At 36.8% G+C, this 20,666-nt stretch overlaps 1 protein-coding gene across 7 annotated transcripts in view; it reads left to right on the forward strand.

The window, feature by feature from the left end:
• KCNMA1 (potassium calcium-activated channel subfamily M alpha 1) overlaps positions 1–20,666 on the forward strand; it is a 409,069-nt gene that overhangs the window by 360,012 nt on the left and 28,391 nt on the right. For all 7 annotated transcript variants that reach the window (XM_058810475.1, XM_058810473.1, XM_058810476.1 and 4 more), the window contains 2 exons: positions 419–643; positions 3,787–3,979. In XM_058810475.1, the coding sequence (XP_058666458.1) occupies positions 419–643; positions 3,787–3,979 (418 nt within the window). The remainder of the gene's footprint in view (positions 1–418; positions 644–3,786; positions 3,980–20,666) is intronic.

The raw sequence follows: 20,666 nt of genomic DNA on the forward strand, positions 1-20,666 counted from the left end.
TCAACATCTTCCTTTCCAAATTGGCATTGAAAAACCCCATCCAGTGATTTGTCAACCAGGGCATGACTTTGCATCTCTTTTCTGTAATCCTTAGCTAAACCTACAGTACTGTGTAGCCAGAGTCACAATCCACATGTATAGAAACTTGCACAGGACCAGAATTTGGTCCAATACTATATCTTCCCATATGCCAGAGGACTTGCAAACAAGAACAGTTGTTTTTTTTTTTTTTCTGCTGAGCACATTTAATGAAATATAAATAAGGGTAAAATGAATAGCTGTATCAAACTATTTCTTTGTGCATGAACAATATTGACAGTTGTATTTTTCCTTGTTTTAAACTCAATATATGATTTAAGATTCCCTTTGTTTCATTTTTCCCTTGTCTTTTTGTTTTGTTTTGTTTGTTTGTTTTTAGACTCGAAGTGAAGCAGCGATGACAGTTTTAAGTGGGCATGTAGTCGTTTGCATATTTGGGGATGTTAAATCCGCTTTGATTGGATTAAGAAATTTAGTGATGCCATTACGAGCCAGCAACTTTCACTACCATGAACTCAAGCACATTGTGTTTGTGGGTTCACTTGAATACCTGAGAAGGGAATGGGAGACACTGCATAACTTCCCCAAGGTTTCAATCTTGCCTGTAAGTTCAAAAGCCATATTATTGATACTTTGTTATTTAGGACACCAGCTGGATAGATTCGTATTGACTTTGATCTTAGGCTTTTTTACTTTTGTCTACTTATAGGCCTGAGGACTTAGATTTTCCCTTTACTGTGTCTATGAAAACGGAGCCCTGTGAGACCTTATTAGATGTTATTTGCTGCAGTGTTTGGTGCCTCATCATCCTCATCGGATGAATTTCAGCTGCTATCAGATGTATTAGCTGTGTTATGTATTGACCATTCACCGTAGTGCCCTGCATGGAGCTGGTTCTGATGTTGTGATTTCCCTGACAGAATGACAGTAGTTATTTATGATATTATTTATGGTTTTATACCCACAAAACCTTTGAAAAAATTATTGTTACTCTGTCAACATAATATTTATATGTATTCATAAAGACTTCCTGTGGACTGGCCTGCTTTTTAAGGAACACTGCCCTGGCATTTCAGTTCAGAGTCCTGTATGAAAGTACAGCAAAACCCTGACCCTTTTTAAATCAATGAAAAGCTCCTACTGATCTTGGTAGGCACAGTCACCAAAACTGCAAAAGCCCTTTTTCTCCTATGTATCATTATGATTCACTCATATGACCACAATATAGAATCAAGAGCTCCAGGACTAACAAATAAAGCCCCCCAAGCTGGTAATCTTAGGTGACCACAGCTATAAATGACCTGTGGGAGCCCATGGTATAAGTGAAAGAAAATGCTCAGCATGTTACATAGCAAAGTTAGTTTAGATATTTTTTAAGAACAAAAAATTGTAAGTTTACTAGTTTCAGTAATTTCATTTCAGCAGTTAAAAATAAACAAATCAATGATGAATGTAACTTTAACTGAATAATTGGGAAAATAGCTATAGAATGAAAGGACTGTCTTTGCTTTTTGATTAATTCAGACTGTAGGTCTTTGTTACTGTAAATGCAGTTTTAGTGTTAGCCCTTGGCATTTTTCTGTAACCTGATCCAACAGATGGTGTCACAAGATTCTCTGCTGTCACAAAAATGGTGTCAATATCAGATTTGGTCAGTTAATATCCTCCTCTTTCTGCCAATTCCTTTTAATTCCAGTCACTGTGAAGGCTAAAGACTAGAGAATCAGAATTAAATTGATAATACTGTTGAACTATCAAGCAGAATAGAATCCCGCCACTGTTTCCAGTATATAATGTTGATGCATTATTACAATATGTTTTTGCAAAGTTTTGATTCTGAATTCTGAAGAGGCATAAAATAAATAGACACCAGCTTTACTTTCCCCACTTTACACCAAAATTCAGAATAGCTTTAGATTAATTTTGACTTGAACAGCTTAAATAGTTAGTTGATGCAACTTTAAAAATACAGGAATTTATAAAGGAATTGTATCTGACATAGTAATCAAGAGTGCTGAAGACCACACAGACTTCATTCCTGTTACTTCCATTTTTTTTTTTTGCAGCCTATCTGGTTCAAAACGGTGATATAAAGTTAAAATATCTGATGTAATTTTACTAATTTTAAAATGTACTTAAGGGTCTGAGATTATACTTGTAGGAACCTGTTAAAAGGAGGCCACTTTCATATTTCCCTGTGCTTTGGTTCACAAGGTAAAACTTGCTGCTGATATCTGATGGAGATGTGGTTACAGCTGAATATGAAAACATTTGTTCTAGTTAAAAAAAAAAAAGTGGAATTTAAAGTCTGTATTAAGAGATGCCTTTAAGCTGCTGAATAAACTCTTAAAAAGTAGGCAAATGCCAATTTTAAATATCCTCAGGCAGCCTTAATTCTGTCCCTTTGCATAAAATCATTAGGAGTGAGCCTCTAATTAATTACATGATTGCATATTATTTTTCCCCACAGGAACCCTGCTTCACTTGGTGCACAGTACAGGCACAAAGGGCAGGATTAAGGTGGCTGGAATAATCATATTCTAACTTTGGAGCAGTTTATAATGAAATCATATCTGTTTGATACATACTTTTCACAAGGTTTCATGCCTCAAATTATTGAAAATTACATGGAATAATTAAACTGGCAAACACTGAATAAGAATTGAGCTCTTCCTTCATGTGTGCATTTTAAATTCACTTTTGCATTGAGTACTCTCAGTGGAGTTCAGGAGGTATTCACCATGAATGATCAGGAGATGGAAGACCAGGGTCTTGACTTGATTTTATGAAAATCACTGCACGACACTGGGACAGTTATGTCTCCTCATCATCAGGGTCTTTGGGTACAAATCCATGTGAGGCAGCAGAGTAGAATCCAGTTTCCACTTTAAAAAAGGGAATATATTTCCTGGACCTTGCAGCCCCTGTGATGTAGACTTAATATTCTGTAACTACAGTTGTGGACTGTTGAATGTGAAAGGCAAGTGTATTTTAAACAAAAAATATCATGTTAAGTGTCATATCTCAGCTTTGTTAACTATGAAAACAATCCACAGGCTACCACAGCATTTCATTTTAATGATTCCATTCTCTGATTGAGGATTGTGGAACAGGGAACGTTGCACAAGCTGTGCCCATTAGGATAAAGTCCTGCTTCTGTTTCAAAGGGTTTAATCACACAGCTTTGAAGCTCAGTGTGTTTTCCTTCTAGAAGCACCAGAAGCGTGCTTCGAAAAGGATTAACCTTTTCTGTGTATTGCTTTAGGTAGAAAAAAATGGCTTTGTCCTGATTGCATTTCAAATGTGCAGGACACGTAATGCTTTCCTGTTTAAATTGCTGTTCTTTTGCCCAAGACCATTGTGGCTTGGTCGTAGATAAATAGACATTTAAAACACCCCCCTTGTTATATTCAGAGAGCCAGAGGTTGCCACATGATAGCAGCTTAAATCAAGACAATTTCAAGTCACCGATGAGATGTAGAATGCTGGCATTATTCCTGTTTCTTGTTTGTTAGTAATAGCTTGACTGAGTATTGAGACTGAACCTAAAATGCTGCCATCAGCACCAACTACCCTTTAGATTAGCACACATCTCCTATTCCCTGGCACATAGTTAGACCAGCTTAATGTCAGAGCATAAAAAAGATACTTGTTAAATAATTTCCCAAAGCTCCTTCTCAATCTTTAATTTGTTTTTCTTTTTTTCCCCCTCTCGTGCACCCCCCTTTTCTCCTCGCTGTGCCGAAGGGTACGCCATTAAGTCGGGCTGATTTAAGGGCTGTCAACATCAACCTCTGCGACATGTGCGTTATCCTGTCAGCCAATCAGAATAATATTGATGATGCTTCGCTGCAGGACAAGGAATGCATCTTGGCGTCACTCAACATCAAATCTATGCAGTTTGATGACAGCATTGGGGTCTTGCAGGCTAATTCCCAAGGTAAGGACTGCCCTATAATACTTCTCTGCAGTGCCTACAGGGGACAGGACCTGGCAGGAAGAATATCCCTCACTCAGTAATTCAAAGAGCCCTACATCAGCTTGCTTGACAGTTAAACCTGCTGATTGGTATGATGGCTTTTAAAGGGACAGTCACGTAGTTTCTCTGCTACATCACAGAGCACATCTTTCAAAAGAAGAATGAATGAACATGAAACTGGCATTTTTTCTCATTTTGAAATTTTCCTAGATAATGTATAAAAACGTCGTTTTCTCACTGTGGCTTCCTTTTCAGGGTGAGTTGCTGTTATATAACTGGTGATAACTTGCAGTTATTCTTTGGAATACCTGAATTCTGTCTAACAAAATTTCTTTTTATGTAAAACACATTGAAACTACAGAGAAAATGCAAGTTTTAGTAACACAACCCAAAAAGTAAAATAAAAACAACAAGAACTTTTAATTTTCTTTGCAGCTTTGGCGCTTCTTGCTCAAGAAGCCACAGAGAATTAACTCAAAGCTGATTTCTTCCCATGGTTTGACATGCACTCATCCCATTTAAGAACATTGAACAAAATCTTTCAGTCTTTCCAGAGAGAAGGGGACTGATTCATAGGTTGCCAAAGGCTATTTTACACCATCTGTGCCTGTGCAAAGCAGCTGCAAAGCAGTCATAAGCACCCTGGCAAAGACCATCAGTGTAAAACAATCATCTTCCCATCCCTGAAGGGTCTTGCAGTTTATGCAGCTGAAGTCCTACCTTTGATAAACCTATTAAGTGCAGCAGTAAATATTCCCTCTGGATCTAGTTCTGCTGTAAATGTAGGTGGAAAGGATTGTGCTTTGGTCTGCAGTTTCCCCAAGAACCTGATCTAGAGATAGGTTTCCCTCAAGGACTGTGAGAACTAAGATTAAGTTCAGATTTTCCTCTTTACACTCTAATCAGGAAATAGGAATTATATGCCAAAAATCAGAGGTTGCAGTGGAACTTCTTGAATATAGAAACTTGAACATAGAAAATTCTTTCTTAGAATCAGCAATAAAATAGTGGAATTCAATACTGGAATTAAATTGTTCCAGAAAGGTAAAAGTTTGAACTTTTCAAAGTCAAATTGGACAGTTTTCTGGATAAGAAGTAGATTTAGCGAAGAAAAGGAAGAAACTGATTGTTTTCAATCCCATGAATGTTGAAAGTTTCAAATCTGTGGTCTGGAAATAACAAAACCCCAAATATTTTAGAGTTCTTTCTTCACAAATTTTTGAGGCCAACTTGCTCACAGTCTGATAGCTTGTAGTCATGATTAGGAAACTCATTGCAGAAGTGGAAGACATGCATAGAGGTTCCTTCTTTTGCTGGTTTAGCCCTGGGATCTGAAATTCTGTGTCTCAAAACTAAATCTGTACTTCCACTACCAGGCTAATGGCTATTTGTCAAATCTCTCTCAGTCTCCTGTCACACACATAATTAAAATAATCAAGAATCTCTTCATGAGCACAAACAGTCTGAGAGAATTTTCCATCTTTGCTTAGAAGTTAGAGACATTTCCAGCACTTGACTGTTTTATTTTGCCTCTGGGAGTACACAGGGTCACACCATCCCTCAGTGAGGATAGAGAAACCTGTCAATATCCAGTCTTGTGCACCACATGAACACCTGTCATTTTTTACTCTCTATCCTTGGAGGTATTCAAGACCTGGCTGCACAAAGCTCAAAGAAGCTGATCTGACCTCATGGTTGACCCTGCTTAGAGCAGGAAATAAGACCAGAGACCCTCCAATGTCCTTTCCAGACTGAATTGTTCTGTGACTCTCTAATACCCAGGTTGCTGCTGCAGCAATAGGTCAGGGAGTGTTTGCTGGCCACAGTCCAAATCCCTTTAGCCCTTTTAAATGTTTCTGATGCAGAGAAGCAGAAGAACAATAGGTGAGCACAGTTTTAGAAATTTTTGACATTTCTTCAGGTAAATACCAGACTGCATGTTAAAAAATTAAAGGTGACTCTTTCCATAGCTGTTCTGGGGAAACAGGGCATAACATAAGTCAGGTAACCAGAAGCCTATTTTAATTGGAAGCACTGAATGAGGAGGGGTTCTTGCAAGCCCAGTTGCCTCAAAAAACAATTATCTTCACGGTAAATTCTCTGTTTATGAAATCTACAACTCCTGACTTGGTTTTGCTCCTTTCAGTACTGTAAATTTTGATGAAAGACCTTGAATAAAATGATTAGACTGTCAGAAGCAGTTAGAATCAGTGGATAGTACAGACTTTACTGGAAATTATATGCAACGTGACATTTTTGTCTCTGAAATGCAGCTTTAACATACGGTGGACACAACTATCATGACATTTACATAAAGTAGGTGATTCAACTTTTGCTAGTCAAGAAGCAGCATATTAGAACAAACTAACAGATTCTTGCTGGCAATTAAGTACCTTTATTTATAGAGCAAGTTGTCATTTTACATTTGTGTATTGCTTGCCTGAGTTTTTCTAGATCTTAATGCATGATTTTGAATTAAGACATTCTCATCATCACCATGCTTGGATGATGTGTTATTCTTTCATGTTACTTCTGTTACTGATCATCAGAAACACTGGCATTAGAAAATATGGAGGTGTGGCAGAAGGTCAGTTGCCCTGTGACAGGGTGTTGAAAAGAGAAGAAATAAAATATGTGAGCAGTCTAAGAAATGTATGGGGTGAGCTGCAAGATTTTTGGTGAGGGATTTAGCAGTATTTGCTATTCTGGGTGAATAAATAGTATTTCATATGTATAATTATGTAGTCAGTAAGTGATGGAATCTCATATGAAAACCTGATACATAATTTCATGTTTACATTTCTGAAAAAACATGCAGTCATTTAATTGATAAGTTATTGAATATACAAGGATCTTTCTAGTGTGTATCTGTGATTGTTTCATTTCAGCTTTAGGCAAAAGGTGACACCAGTACAAGAAGGGTGCCATAAAACCAGGATGCAAATTTATTTAACCATCAGATAAGACATAATTGTTGGCAAGTGTTGAAGTACAGGCCTATGTCTATAACTCCTTTGCTTTAAGTTGGTAGCAGGAAGAGAATCCACACATTTTGGGATTTCATTCCCTTTTTCTTAGAGCTTCATCCTCATCACCTGCTTTAACACCAAAGTCACTCTCAGTCCTAGGCATATAAAAATGTATCCATCCAAACATGCCCTCTCCAGCCAGAGATGTGGCTTTGAAACAGAACCCAGGTGCAATCTGAGAGGAAGGATCTTGCAGAAGGAGCAGGTGGGTGGACACATGACTGCATACTTTGCTGAAAGGGAAATTTCTGTAACAATAGGGCTAGCAATTCCCAATGGATTAACTGCTGAAAAATCAGCTCTGAATTAATCTGGTTTGCATCAATAAAGGATTTTCTGACTACTAGTGCAAGATGAACTTAAAATACACACAGCCATTCTCATACAGAAGTGAAGATTTGATAGTATTTCCTTATGGTGTAATAATATCCCCAGGTTTTCTTACTGGTTGACAGTAATTATCAATTATCTGGACCTTCTGTAAGTAGTGCAGCAACATTTTTGTCCTCTGGCTTGCCCATCTTGGGTCGTAACTGATCCTGCCAGAATTGCATCTCATCTAAGCACAGTGCTCTGCCTCGACCTTCCACAGAAGAAAAATCCAACTCAAAGTTCCAAGACACAGGAAAAAAATAATAATCTGGATCAGAGCTACAAATGACCTAGCATATCCAGAGGGGATGGCAGTAAACTATCTAAGTTGTCAAATCCATGTTCATCATCAGCTGTCTGGCAACATACGACCAGATGCATGGCTACGCAGAACTGCTTGTGCAAACAACCTGTCTTCCTTAGGAAGTAAAGCTTACTAACAGTTTTGAAAGGATTTTTTGGTCTCCTTTACATAAAGTATGTACTTCTACTCAAAAAGAAAAGAAGCTCTTTCAAATTAAACCTGTGCTGTTGGAAGTTCTCACGTTGAAAGTGTTCTCAGGGCTGTCTGCATTGACCGTTTCAAAGGTGACAGAGCAGCTCTGTAGGCTTGCTAGAGGTTAGGGCTGCAGACTCTAATGTCCTGAAAATGAGCTTTGGAAATCATCCCGGCAGTTCATTGCCTTTGGGAGACCTAGAACCTGGATTCCAAGGCCAGAAAGGCCAAAGTGTATCCCACTGAAGCTGCAGCACACTATTGTTTCATTAAGATATCTCAGATTTTGAAGTACAAAATGCTGTAAAGTGAGAACTTGGCCCACCTCTTCACAAAATTATTTATAAACTCAACCTTATTTTTGACAAGGAAGCCCTGTGCTTGTCTTGATCACCTCTTAGAGATCTTGACTGATTGTCTTCCTAGAAATATCTGTAAAGAGGTGTGTATTTATGTTGGAGAACGAGGTCACCCACAGGTACTGGAGATTGTTTTTTATTGTCCTTTCTGTTTCTCATTCTGTTCCCTCAAACAGAAATGAAGATTATTTCATCAAGAATTATTTTGGAGAGCAGACCAGAGAATATTAGATCCATAGTCATACCATGTGCTCCTCAGTCATAACGTTTTTCCAAAGCACCCAGGAGGACTGGATGTGTGATGGGTTCTGCCTTGGCTGTTAAGCTGGGAGACCTCCAGTAATTTTCCTTTCCTTCATTTTGTTGGCATTTCCATCCTTTCTTCTTCAAGTATCATCCATTGACTATTCCTATATAGTTTTTCATGCTTCTTGGTTTTTTCTTAGAGTCCTACTTTGTGGGGATTTTACTTGTTATTTTATCCACCAGAAGAACATGGCCCGACACAAAATATTTATCTTCAGTCGTAACTAAAGCTGCTATTTGGCTTTCTTCCCAACACCCAGAAAGACAATTATACCTAACTGTTTAGAGATTTATAAATACTGTACTGGAGTAGCCTCTGGGTAGTAACTTTAGATATCCAACTCAATAATTTTCTTTTATTGGATAGTGATTTAGAGCATATTTTGAGTCCTATATAGTCAGAGCAGTACATTTCATTAAAAAACACTTACTAAACAATAAAGAAAAGTGATCTTATTGCTCCAAGCAGGTCTAAAGTACAGAAAGGGGAGGCTGTATAGTAACATTTTGTCCACAGACATTCTAAGACAGATCACAGTACAGCAGGGTAGACGTATTTCAGCAAAGTAACAATTGCAGCTGTTTTCTGAATGACTTCAACTTATGAGAATTTTCCCTAGGAACACTATTTCAACATATGAGAGATCTTTTTAGGGCCCTCATTTACAGTTCTCATAATAGATCCTCCAACAAGAGAGAATAAAGAGAAAAACATGAAGATTGGATGAACTCCTGTGTAATACATTTCATACATCATGGCAGGATTATTCTGGGGAAAATCCTATAAAATCAAGTAAACATACTCAGAATTTTACAGACTGACTTCCAAGTGTAACAAATTGCACAAGGTAAAATAGCCCTGTACAAGTTTCATTTGATCCACTTCCTTTAAAAATCACTTACAACTGCATTGTCATCTTTTGTTGCAGCTGTCTTAAACTTTGATTGAAAGGACAGGAACAGCCAGAGTTTCATTAGACTTATTTCACAATCTGATAACTAATTCTTGTGTCATTACAAAGTTTTATGAACTTAGTCTCACAAGTTGCTGCAAGAAATTCATTAATAAAATGAATTTGAGATCTGCTTTCCATTGTGATTGCAGATAATGTATTCTTTTTCACCTCTACCAATCAATAAACCTTGATTGCTTTATTTCTGAAATGTTAGCAAAAGGCAGAACAACCATATTATTGGGATTGAAAATGAGAAAATTCTTAAGTAAGGGGAAAGGATAAATACTGTCTGAAGTCCTTTGTTAGAAATGGTTTTTGCTCTTTCTTGGAGATAACTGTATTTCAATGCTGCTAGAGAAAATTTTTTATAAATTCAAAGCAATAGTTTTATTCCTGAAGGAGAGGGGGTTTAGTGAATGTTGAATCTCATATCCTTTATTTTATAGTCATAAGGTTTAAAGTTAATATTTCAGAATATAGGCTTGGATAATCATAGATTAAGTTAATTTTTAGGCTTTTATGGAATTCAATATTCTGTGGCAACTCCAGCACTGTTTCCTCTGTTTAATTTGTTATATTTAGTAAAAACGTAAGAATAAAGAATCTTGCTTTTTTAATGCAGAAAATCAAACTTTATTTAGCTGCACTAAATAATTGCAGAATTTAAGGAGCTACTTTACCTCTTTAGAAAGCTTGTAAGTAAATGTAGAATGTTAAATGTAAATGTAATATTAAAAATAAGTAAGGTAATAGTGCTGGCAGAAAGTGAAAGATTTGGGGTAGTTTTTAAAAGTGAGCTATGACATTAGCTTTATTCTTTTCAACCCTTAGATTCCTGTGTGTCTCTGTATATCAATGTCTTTTAGACTGCAGAATGCTTGTTATACTTAAACTAGCTCATAATTACCTAATTCATACAGATGTTTTGAAAGCTACTCTCCAAGACAGTATCAATCCTATCAGTCACATTTTCAAAAATGGTTTTTTACATTAACATCAGGGTTATTGTTTTGCAGGATTGATAGTTAGCACCTGATTAAGGATGTTTTTACACTCGTTCTGAATGTTCCTTTTGTTAGCATCAGTTGTTGCAATAATAGTAATAATCCAATTAACAAAATTTTCTACTTGGTTGAGTGATTATTTTTTAGCTAACTGAATTTTAGGTGGTTGTAGTTTGGTTTCATTAGCCCTTTTTGAAACAAAGGCTGACCATCCTAATTAATGAAGTTAATAACTGAAAAATGAGATAAGGGCCAGACATGTCCCATATCACTATTTACCCACAAAAAAAATAGTCCCATTTTTGAAGATCAGGTCTCTGTGATAAATAACTCAGCATTACCTTTTTGCAACATGCACATAATTTCTTATCCTGCTGAACTAGATGGATCAGTTGATAGCTGTTATTTATTTTATGGTAGCACACTGGAGCTCTAGATGGAATTAAGAGCTTGTTGTCATAGTCCTGATATATACAAGAATAAAATATGGCCTATGCCCTGGCAAGTTTATAATCTGATGCCTTGCTTGTTCCAAAACTTATGTGCTCAATGTTATACAGGTTAATAAATCTCTCTGACTTCAATGAAACTGTCCACCTGTGTAAAGTTAGATTATGTGCAGGTCTTTGCAAGATTGGGACTTAAATAAACTAAAGAGTCTGTGTGGGAGAGAGGCTTTTCGCTTAACTTTTTTCCTGTGCTGTAGAAACCAGCTCTGTGAGGACCTTGCTAGGCTTCCAGTCTTCACATGAAACCCTTGGCAGGAAGGATCCCATGCAGCATCCTTCACATTTTTGGTACCTTTCCTTGCAGCTGGACACCAGTGTTGCCTGCTGGAATTACACACACCCACCTCTCTCAAAGTTCTCATGGAAAGAGAGAAAAACTATTAAGAAAAGAAGGTTTTCAATTTTATTGCTTATAATAGTTGCTTATATTGCTTATATTGAATATATATTATATTGCTTATATTGCTAATAACAAACTAAAAATGTGTTGGATGAATGGCTGGAGAGACATATTCCTTTTATACAATTTTCTCTGGTTTTGAGAAATACAGAAATACTGGTAAGGTCCTGGCCCAAATACCTTTAAGTTTTCACAATTGCTTCTTCCTCTTCTGCTTTAAGATACCTTCTGCTTCAGCCAGAGAAAAATAAAACAGGATGAAGGAGGTAGATAATACAGTACATCAAATATGTGATCTCACACTTAAACTATATTTAAGCATCCCAAAACTGTTGTAAATTTATGGTAACTCAAATTTATTATTATTTGCTATTCAACATCTTGAAAGCAAACCCCCTATTATGAAGGTGTACTATTTTGTGCATTTCTGATCCTGAGGAATAAAAAAATGCACTCTTTTTATGAGCATTAATTATACACCAGGCAAGGAAGCAATTGCCTCTATGTTATGAAATATTAAATCAAAATGCTTCCTGTTCCCAGATGTCCCAGAGATAAATACAGCAGTATTTTGAAGCCCCACTCGGAGCTGTTTTCCCTGCAAATTTATAGTTTTGTCTCCATTTTCAGAAAACCCTGTTTTATGTGAAGTATAGCACTCTTGGTAGTTTTTAAGGAGCAAACTCCTCTGGAGTTGCCTATGTAGGCAACAACTCTTATGTAGATTGCACACAAGGGATCTGAAGTTGAAAGGCTCCTTTAAGATGACAAATGGGTTGAAAGTGTTATTGTCTTTGATTGCATGCCTTACATCATCTGTATGTAGGAATAAGAGAGCTATACTTTATCTTTAGCCATTTTATAAATATTTAAGTCCTTAGAGTTGCCTAAAGATATTAAAGCATATTTTACAGTAGTTGGAATATAAATATTATATATAGCACAAGATACCAAAGTAGTTTAATGAATTCATAATTTTCTGTTCACTTTTATTGGAATGTGTTTTATGTTCCAAAACTTCCATTTAAAGAATAAGAGACCATTCTGCTCCCTGACAAGATGTGAGCTGATAGTGAGCGTTATCAAGGTTCCCTTAAATGGTGATATGAGGCTGCAATTAGCAAGACAAAAGGGCACATGAGTATTAGAATGTACTGCACCCACCTCTGTGTTTTAACTTTTAAAAAAACTATTTTTAAGAAACCATATGTAAGTCTTTAAAAAACTGTAAGGTGTTTTGCATCTCCCTCTGTGTATTTTCTAAAAGTTCTTAATTGCATAAGAAGTTGTGCATCTAGATCCAATTATACTGAGAAAAATTTTTAAAATTTGAAGGTAATTTTCAAAGATAACCAACCACAAAAATTTTACAACATGAAATGTGTAAAAGGTCTGTGTTTCATGGCTTTGAATACAATGTATGTTGTTGTTGTAATTCTAAATCTTTCAAGTTCCCATCAAATATAAAAAATTCTTTTTAATATTTCACAGTTTAACTATTTCCCAGTAGGAGTCCATGCTGGGTAACGCTTGCTAATTACCCACAACAAAAGTAGACACACAATGCTGGTAAATTACCTGACCCTTTGCATTTTAATGAGACAACAAGGATTTCATGAAGTGATGTTGTTTCAGTGGTTAATGGTGTCAGCAATGTTGTAATTGTAGGCTGAGGCACATTAGCTGCTCAACCACATGTAGGAAGGGTTTCTCTCAACAGGCCCTTTGGAGAATAGAATAGGGTATTATCATTAAGCCTATGTCATTTGCATGCTGCTAATCACTTACTTTATTATCTTGTGTATCCATTGTCTTTCTTTAATTGCTCTTTAAATGAAAATTAAAAATAGTTCCAGTGCCCACGATACTTGTGATAGCATCTTGATTATGAAGATAACTTCAAGAAAATGGAACATATAGATAATATATTGCAGGAATACAAGATAGTTTGAGAGTAATGTTCCACAGCAGGCAGCCTCATGAGCGTGATTCTGGTGTCTCTCTTTGCTTCACTACATATTGTTTGCTTAATAAATGGTTATTTATATTCATAAAGGTGATGGGGTTTTTCTAGAGATCAATGTCACTGGTTTTGCTTTACTGTGGAAGGAGGTACAAAGCATCAGTATCTAGCAGACTTTACCAGTCTAATAGCAATAGAGGAGAAAGCTGGATTTTTGTTCTTTCCAGTTAAATCCTAGCCTGTGATCTCCAAAGCAGAATCTATCACCTGCTAGTGATTTGCAGAACTTTGACAGCTTAAGATAAAATTTATAAAATTCTTGGCATTCTGTTTTCAAGAAAGACCTCTTGATTTAAGTTTGACATGATTAAATAGGAGACAGCCCAGACTTTCCATAATAAGCATTTTCTAAAAGATTGCTAGCTTCTGGTTATCAAGAACCTGCTACTTCTTTCAACATCTGCAGGATGGGATATTCAGGCTGACTTGAGGCACAGCCTTTGTTGAAGAATCAATACTGCTGTGCTCCTAATAATACGTTATTTTTGCAGCTTTTCCACATCTTAACGTACTAGAGCTGAAAAGTAAATTATTAATTATGTAAATGATGTGGTAGGAATTTTTGTTGAAGAAAGTTCTGAACTAGTTCTTGTAATTTATTTCTATTCAACACACCCAAATAAGTTTATGGCTAATAGAATTTTTGTAGTGGCTTATTTAGGGACAAGATTAAGATCTTACCAAATGTCTGTAATGTCATAGCAATATTTGATCTTTTGCAAACTTTCCTTAGAACTTTGAAGCAGATCCTGTGGAAGTATAATGGAGATTCCAACCTTTCATGCTGTCTTGAAGTTCGGTTGCTTGCTTAAATTTTATGTTCAACTTCAATTGTCAAATACTCTAATTTAGGAGCATGATTACTGATTATTAGTGAGAGGGAAGGTATCCCTGCAATGTTTACAGTATATATATTTTCTGTAGGTTTGACAGAGTTTTTTCTTAAATGCATAGACAGGCTGGTAGTATGTAGACATGTAGGGGTTCCTGTTTCAAGGTTCCTGCCACTCTGCTTGTTCTGGGACTTAGCGATGCATCTCCAAGTGAGGGCAAAGACAGGCAGGCATTTTCAAAACAGCTCCTCGAAAAAAAAAGAATGAGAGACTGAAATCAGGCAGTGTAGTGTGGGGCCTGAGAAAATGTTACTTATTTGTTTAATTGATTAATAGAACTAACAACTCTACAGTTACATTCTTAAGTCATTAGTCACCAGTGCGAGCTTGCTCAAAAATAGTTTATGCTGTAAAAAAAAAAATCAGATTCAGAACAGGGGCTTGGCCACTTTGTTTAACATATTCAGTAGTGCATTTTAGAAACTGTGTATATCTGTTGTAAATCCTCAATAGCTTGCAAATTGTTACTCTTCTAACTTCTAATTAAATATCTGGTTCTTTGGTGGCAATGTAAGCTCATCTGGACCTATCTTCCATTTTCAGATGTAGACTGAATTATATAGACAGAGTGCCTCTAAAAATTTGGACTGTGTCTAGATTTTCGTTAATGGCAACTTGCTCACATGTCACATGTAAATCAGTCTTTACAACTTATCTGCAGATTTATATTTTAGATTGGCCCAAAATCACCACTTCTTAAACTACTTCTTAGCAACAAAAGCCCACATTGCAACTTGAATATTTATTCTCAGAATCCTATCAAACAATAATAAATAGACTAAAAACTCTCAGAAATATTCAAAATGCCTAATTGTAAGGAAAACTATTTCCACTGATATTGGTACTAATTAAATTAAAACAAGGAAGAAAACATTTTATTTTTTATCAACCCATGTAACTCTCTACTAAGCAATAATAAATAGGAAAGTTAATGTATTAAGTGTTTGTAGACATTAAAGTAGTGTTTAGATTCATGGATGATAATAAGTAGGCAGTGCTGAAAACCAAAAAAAACACAATAAACCAAACCAACACAAATAAAACCCCACAAAAAACTGCTGAAAGTTTTCAGGATGTCTGTACTGTGACTGGATATTGTAGTATACATTTTATGATTGCCATTTAATTTTCACTATTTAAAGAATACCACATTATATTTACTGTTATCACTGTTTTTACCAGCTTGTTTGCTAGTTTAATGGGTTTTGAATCCCATATAAATAAAATAAATAAGGAGGTGGTGTAGAGACACTTCTGCAGATACTTCTTTAAATATAAAAAGACTTAGCTGTCAGAGGTAAGGAAAACTCTTATAGATTTTAGAAAAAAACTCTGATAAAATAATGAGTCATTCTGTCATGATAAGGAATTCATTTTCTTTTTAAGATTAATGTTTGTAAGAGGAGAAAGACAGTGAGCCAAAACAGTGCAGACTTAGCAATGGAATTTTCTCTTAAGAGCAGACTTTACCTCACTGGTTTTCTGAATACCTTTCCTTTTTTCTTGGTATATTTGAGCAAATAACCTCTTTATTTACACTGCTGACTGTATGCTTTGGATATGGTCATCAGAGGCATGAGCTGCTCTCTGAACTCTTGATTCTGACTGAAGCAGGGGTTTCCACACTTTACAGGTTGGGTGAACCCAGTGGCACCAGTGGCATCACTGCTGATCTTCAGGCAGTTTTACTGACACAACCTTAGGTACTATCAGTAGCTAATATATTGCTACTGGTACAGCATTCAAGAATATTCAATTAGAAAGCTACTTCAGATTCCTCCTGATTCCACAGCTGTGCAGTTTGTATTTGGGTTTTTTAAATGGTGAAGAAAAAAGGAGTAGAAAGAAAAGGTTGTGATTTCTTGTGCTTTCCAAGGGGAAGTTGGTTGAGTTAGCGTTATATAGACTGGTATAGTTAAAATCAACCTGATACTCATTTTCACACATGATATCTACAAAGATGTCTTTAACAGACATGCTACTCTGAAGTTGTGTGCTACAAAAGGCAGTATTTGAATGACAAAGAGCATGACTGGGACTTTTTTTCCATATTTATGATGTTCAATTTGGAGTACTGGTAAAAAGTTTTGGCTTGCAGAAAACCTTTGTAGTGGTGTGCTGAAAGCTTGAGTGCCAGCATTAAATTCCATGTTAAAACCTCTTTTAAAGAGAATATATCCGTACATGAACACAGGATCCATGCTCCTTCACTATGAGCATTTAATAAAGCCCTGACATTTTTAAAATATATTTTTTAATCACCTGCCTACTGGCACTTGACTATCTGCATAGAACAACCTGTCCACTAAAAGATTCTCTAGGATTTGGTGAAATCTGGCAGGACAGGACATGTGCACAATGGGCTGTCTAGTCAGCAGGCTTTGAGAAGTTGCATTTTACAATATAGAGCAATATAGAAGAGGAGCTTTTGTATACTTGCAAATAGATTAGACTGCAGGAAATATGCAGGAGGGCCTATGAAGCATACCTGCCAGATAAATGAGAGGTGGTCTTGATCTGAGTCCAACCTGTGTCAAAGCTCAGCTCTGGGAATTCAGTTCAGATTTCTTTGATAAAATGGGGCTATAGCCTTCACAGTTCAATCTTTGATCCCCAAGACAGCCTTGAATGTGGGATTTTAGTTTTGACACAGCCTGTAGAGAAATTAATGATGTTTTACCATAGGTTTCCAGCTCAGTTCCAGCTTGAGTAATTTGCAAGTCTGCTGGCACTATTTAGCCCACACAGACCATGAAGTCGACCGTAAGTAAGTCCAAGTTGATGGAAAATCAATATTGCTAGAACAGAGTGACAGATGTTGATTATCATAAAATGTCTGTTTAAGCATTTTGTACGTATCCATTTCCTCACTGCAAACACCTGAATTTTTTGTAGAAGTTACAAAGTAATTGTACTTAAGGATGTGGACTCGTCTGCTAAAGAAATTTTCAGAATACATATTCCAAAAAATGACTGCTGTCGTTATTACTGTTGCTGCTCAGGGGAGCTATTCAGATGCCTCATTTATTGGAGCTTAATAGATTAAAAGTCCAAATTGAGTCTCATGATATAAACCTAATCAAATTCTAATCTACATAATTTTCCCATAAGCAGCATTGGGAAATTTGTTTAATTTATGTTTCAGTAGTTGCCAATCAGATGTTGGACAACACTGTTACTTTTATTTTTCAAATATTTGAATTGATTACTTGCTATGATATCTGTCTTTGCTCTTCCTTTTACACTAAGGAAAAATTCACTTTTTTGATATAATGACTTAGTGTAGAGTCTTGTCTTACATGCCAATATATCATTTTTAGTGGTGAGTTATCCATTTTGTTTCTAGTTATTGAATACCTGTCTCTCTAAAATAGGCATTGCAGGTTAATTTATTTGATAATTTTTATTCAGCATATTTATTTTTGCCTGAGGTCTAAATATGCAGAGTTGACTAATGATTAAACTGAAAGGAGTTTGGCATTGTTATATACTAAATCATTTTAGCTGCAAACCTGTGCTACAGTTAGATGCTACTAACTTTGTGCCCTAGAAGCACCTAGTGTAGAAAACTATTGAATAGTAAATGAGGAGAAGAAACAATTGAAAAATAAAAATTACGAAAAGTAGCTAAAAAGGGCAAATTTAATGTTGTTTACTGCATAGAGAAATAGAGTTTCCATTCAGGCAGACTAGAGGGAAGTGCTATGGCTAGCAAGTACGTATAATCTTGCTTAAAGTGAGAAAAATAGGGAGAAGTGAACATTAAGGCTGTGCTCTGCAAAGTATTAGTAAAGAAAGCCCATTTGTTTTGGTAGTTTTGGGTTGTGCAAGCTTGTGGTGAGCCTTGGCAGAGTTAGGGTTTGGGTAATTACCACATAAGATTTTGTGAAGGGAAAAAGATTCCTACAAAGCCAACCACAAAAAAACCTAGGCAGTTTCAAGTGGACTTTGTTTCTTGGGTGTGTATGATAGTGAAACTCAAAATGGCACTGAAACTGGGAAGAGATTTATATAAGTACCTGTTAACAGACCCCTCTAAGTTATACATAATTCTGCCCTAGGTTTAAAATATTACACTTTTCTAATATATTATGCTTTTCACAATTGAAATGGAATCAATGTGGTGTGATTCAATGCTAGACCTCAAGATGATGAAACTCCAATCCTTCTCTTGATCTTTGTTTTTACAGCTTAATCCTACCTTGTTAGAGCAGCCCAAGAACCTGCAGGCCTATAAATAATTTACACTTCCAGCACAGGGGGCCACTAACTCATCCAGGAATGGATCTCACACTTTGGGGAGCGGAAACTAGCATTGAACCCACTGCCCTGTGCTTCCATTAGAGCTTTGATTTGGATATTTTCACTGTAGGTTTCTGTAATTCAGCAGAAAGTGAGCACAGCGACATTAGAGAAGAGCTCTGTCTTGGCAGAAAGTGGCAGCTGGTTCTGTGTGACATTGTCTCTCAGAGTTCAAAGCTCCAGTGTTGTTTCATTCCCAAAGCATTGGAGGGTTGCTAAAGGTGAGAAAGGTGTCCTTCTTCAGCCTCCACTTTCTGTACATTCACCTTGGCCTATGTTTGGGCCTGGAGTGTCTCTGAAGATGCTCTCTCTCTCTGAGAGAGCTGGGAGCTTGTGTAGTCACATCTGGCCTCCCACATTCCTCTCCTTTTCCAGACCTTTAGCGATAATCTCCAAGAGATTATTGGATATTCAGCACAAATCACAGTAAAACTCAGAACTGAAGCCAGAATTTAGGATTTCCAGGTTCTCAGGCCAAACTACAGCTCTCTGTCTCAGAGCCCATGGGACACTGAAGCTAGAATTGTTTCTAAATTGAATGGCTGTAACAGATTCCCATGAATGTCAGCAGCTCTTTAGCTGCATGACTGCTGCTGAACTTTCCAGGTATACCCAAGGGCTGTACTTTGGAGAATAACAGGTATAGTCTATCATTCAATTGAATTCACAGGAATATTAATGACATTGTCAGCAAACAGTAGCAAAGGGATACAACTGTGAGGTCCTTTCTGAGAATTATTTCTTTTTGGCTGCCTCTTCTTAATGAAAATACTTGTCCCATATTTCTGCATGATAACCTGTCGAGGGCGTGTTTGGCAGTTCACCACTTATGTGTTATTCATATTTGCTCAAAATATTATTGTCTCATATTCTTTAGGTGAACCAGAGGTAGCTGGATGTACATGTGCTTTTTAAATTATATTTGTGGACTTTAGTGCATATATCACCCAGTAAATGCCATGACATCTTTCCCTAAAATAGCATTATTTAAAGGGTGCTATCAATTTACGAGGTTCTTTAATAACACGGCCACAACATTTAGGTCTGTCAAGTGGATTTTCAATTTGGGATAGTGCCTTCTGCCTGCACAGAGTTCCAGTTTAGTAACATGTGTATCTTTGAAAAGAAAGGGAGAAAAAGAAGAAAGGGGCAGAGAAAAAGGGGAAAAGAATCATAAAGGATCCATTATGGTCCTTAAGAAGGAGGATAACTTATAAATGTAGCATAAAAATCCATTTTTGTGAATATGCTCATCTGGGTCATGGTGGAGTCAGTGGAACAGAAGCAGCGCACATCAACAAGACAAATTTCCCTCTGCATTAAAACCCCAGTGAACCTTTATTGGTCCCCTCAGCAAACTCTAAGAATATATTTACTTCTATGAAGAGCAAACTTTCCTGCATTTTGTGGGACGTTACTCAGTTAAGTGACCTGCAAAGAAACAAAAATTAATGGTTTATGGCCAGCACAATCAGGAGATCATTTGGCCATCAGGCCAGTTGCCTACACATAAGCAGAGCAAAATTGGTGGTTCTTTCAGTGGAAAAAATGCATGTTTAGCCATCCCAGCACTCTTTAATTCTGAACTTCACTGCAGTGCCACTGTAGGTCTCAGAATTCCTGCATGTTACTGCTGAGACACAGTTAGTGCCTCCCCGGGAGGACCACGGGTCAGCTGGCTCAAGAGACGCAGATCACACGAGCCCAGTGCTGCTCGTGCCTTTGTTGGTGGAATTTTGTAAGGGACAGAGAGGTTTCATGGCCACCTGGCCATGCTGAGCTCAGAGCAGGGGAGCATCTCCTGGTAAAAAGAGCTTACCTGCTATTACCGAGGAAATTTCCCCTGTGCTCTCTTTCCACAAAGGTGAGAACATCTTTAAGATTAGATTTTTGCTTCTGATGTAATTGATTAGTTTTTGCCTACTTCTGTGAGCAGTAGTATCTTAGAGGGAGCTGGGAAATGCTCTTTGCTCAAAATCAAGACGTTGAACCATCAACT

Source organism: Ammospiza caudacuta, chromosome 9, assembly GCF_027887145.1.
Source record: "Ammospiza caudacuta isolate bAmmCau1 chromosome 9, bAmmCau1.pri, whole genome shotgun sequence".
Lineage (NCBI taxonomy): Eukaryota > Metazoa > Chordata > Aves > Passeriformes > Passerellidae > Ammospiza > Ammospiza caudacuta.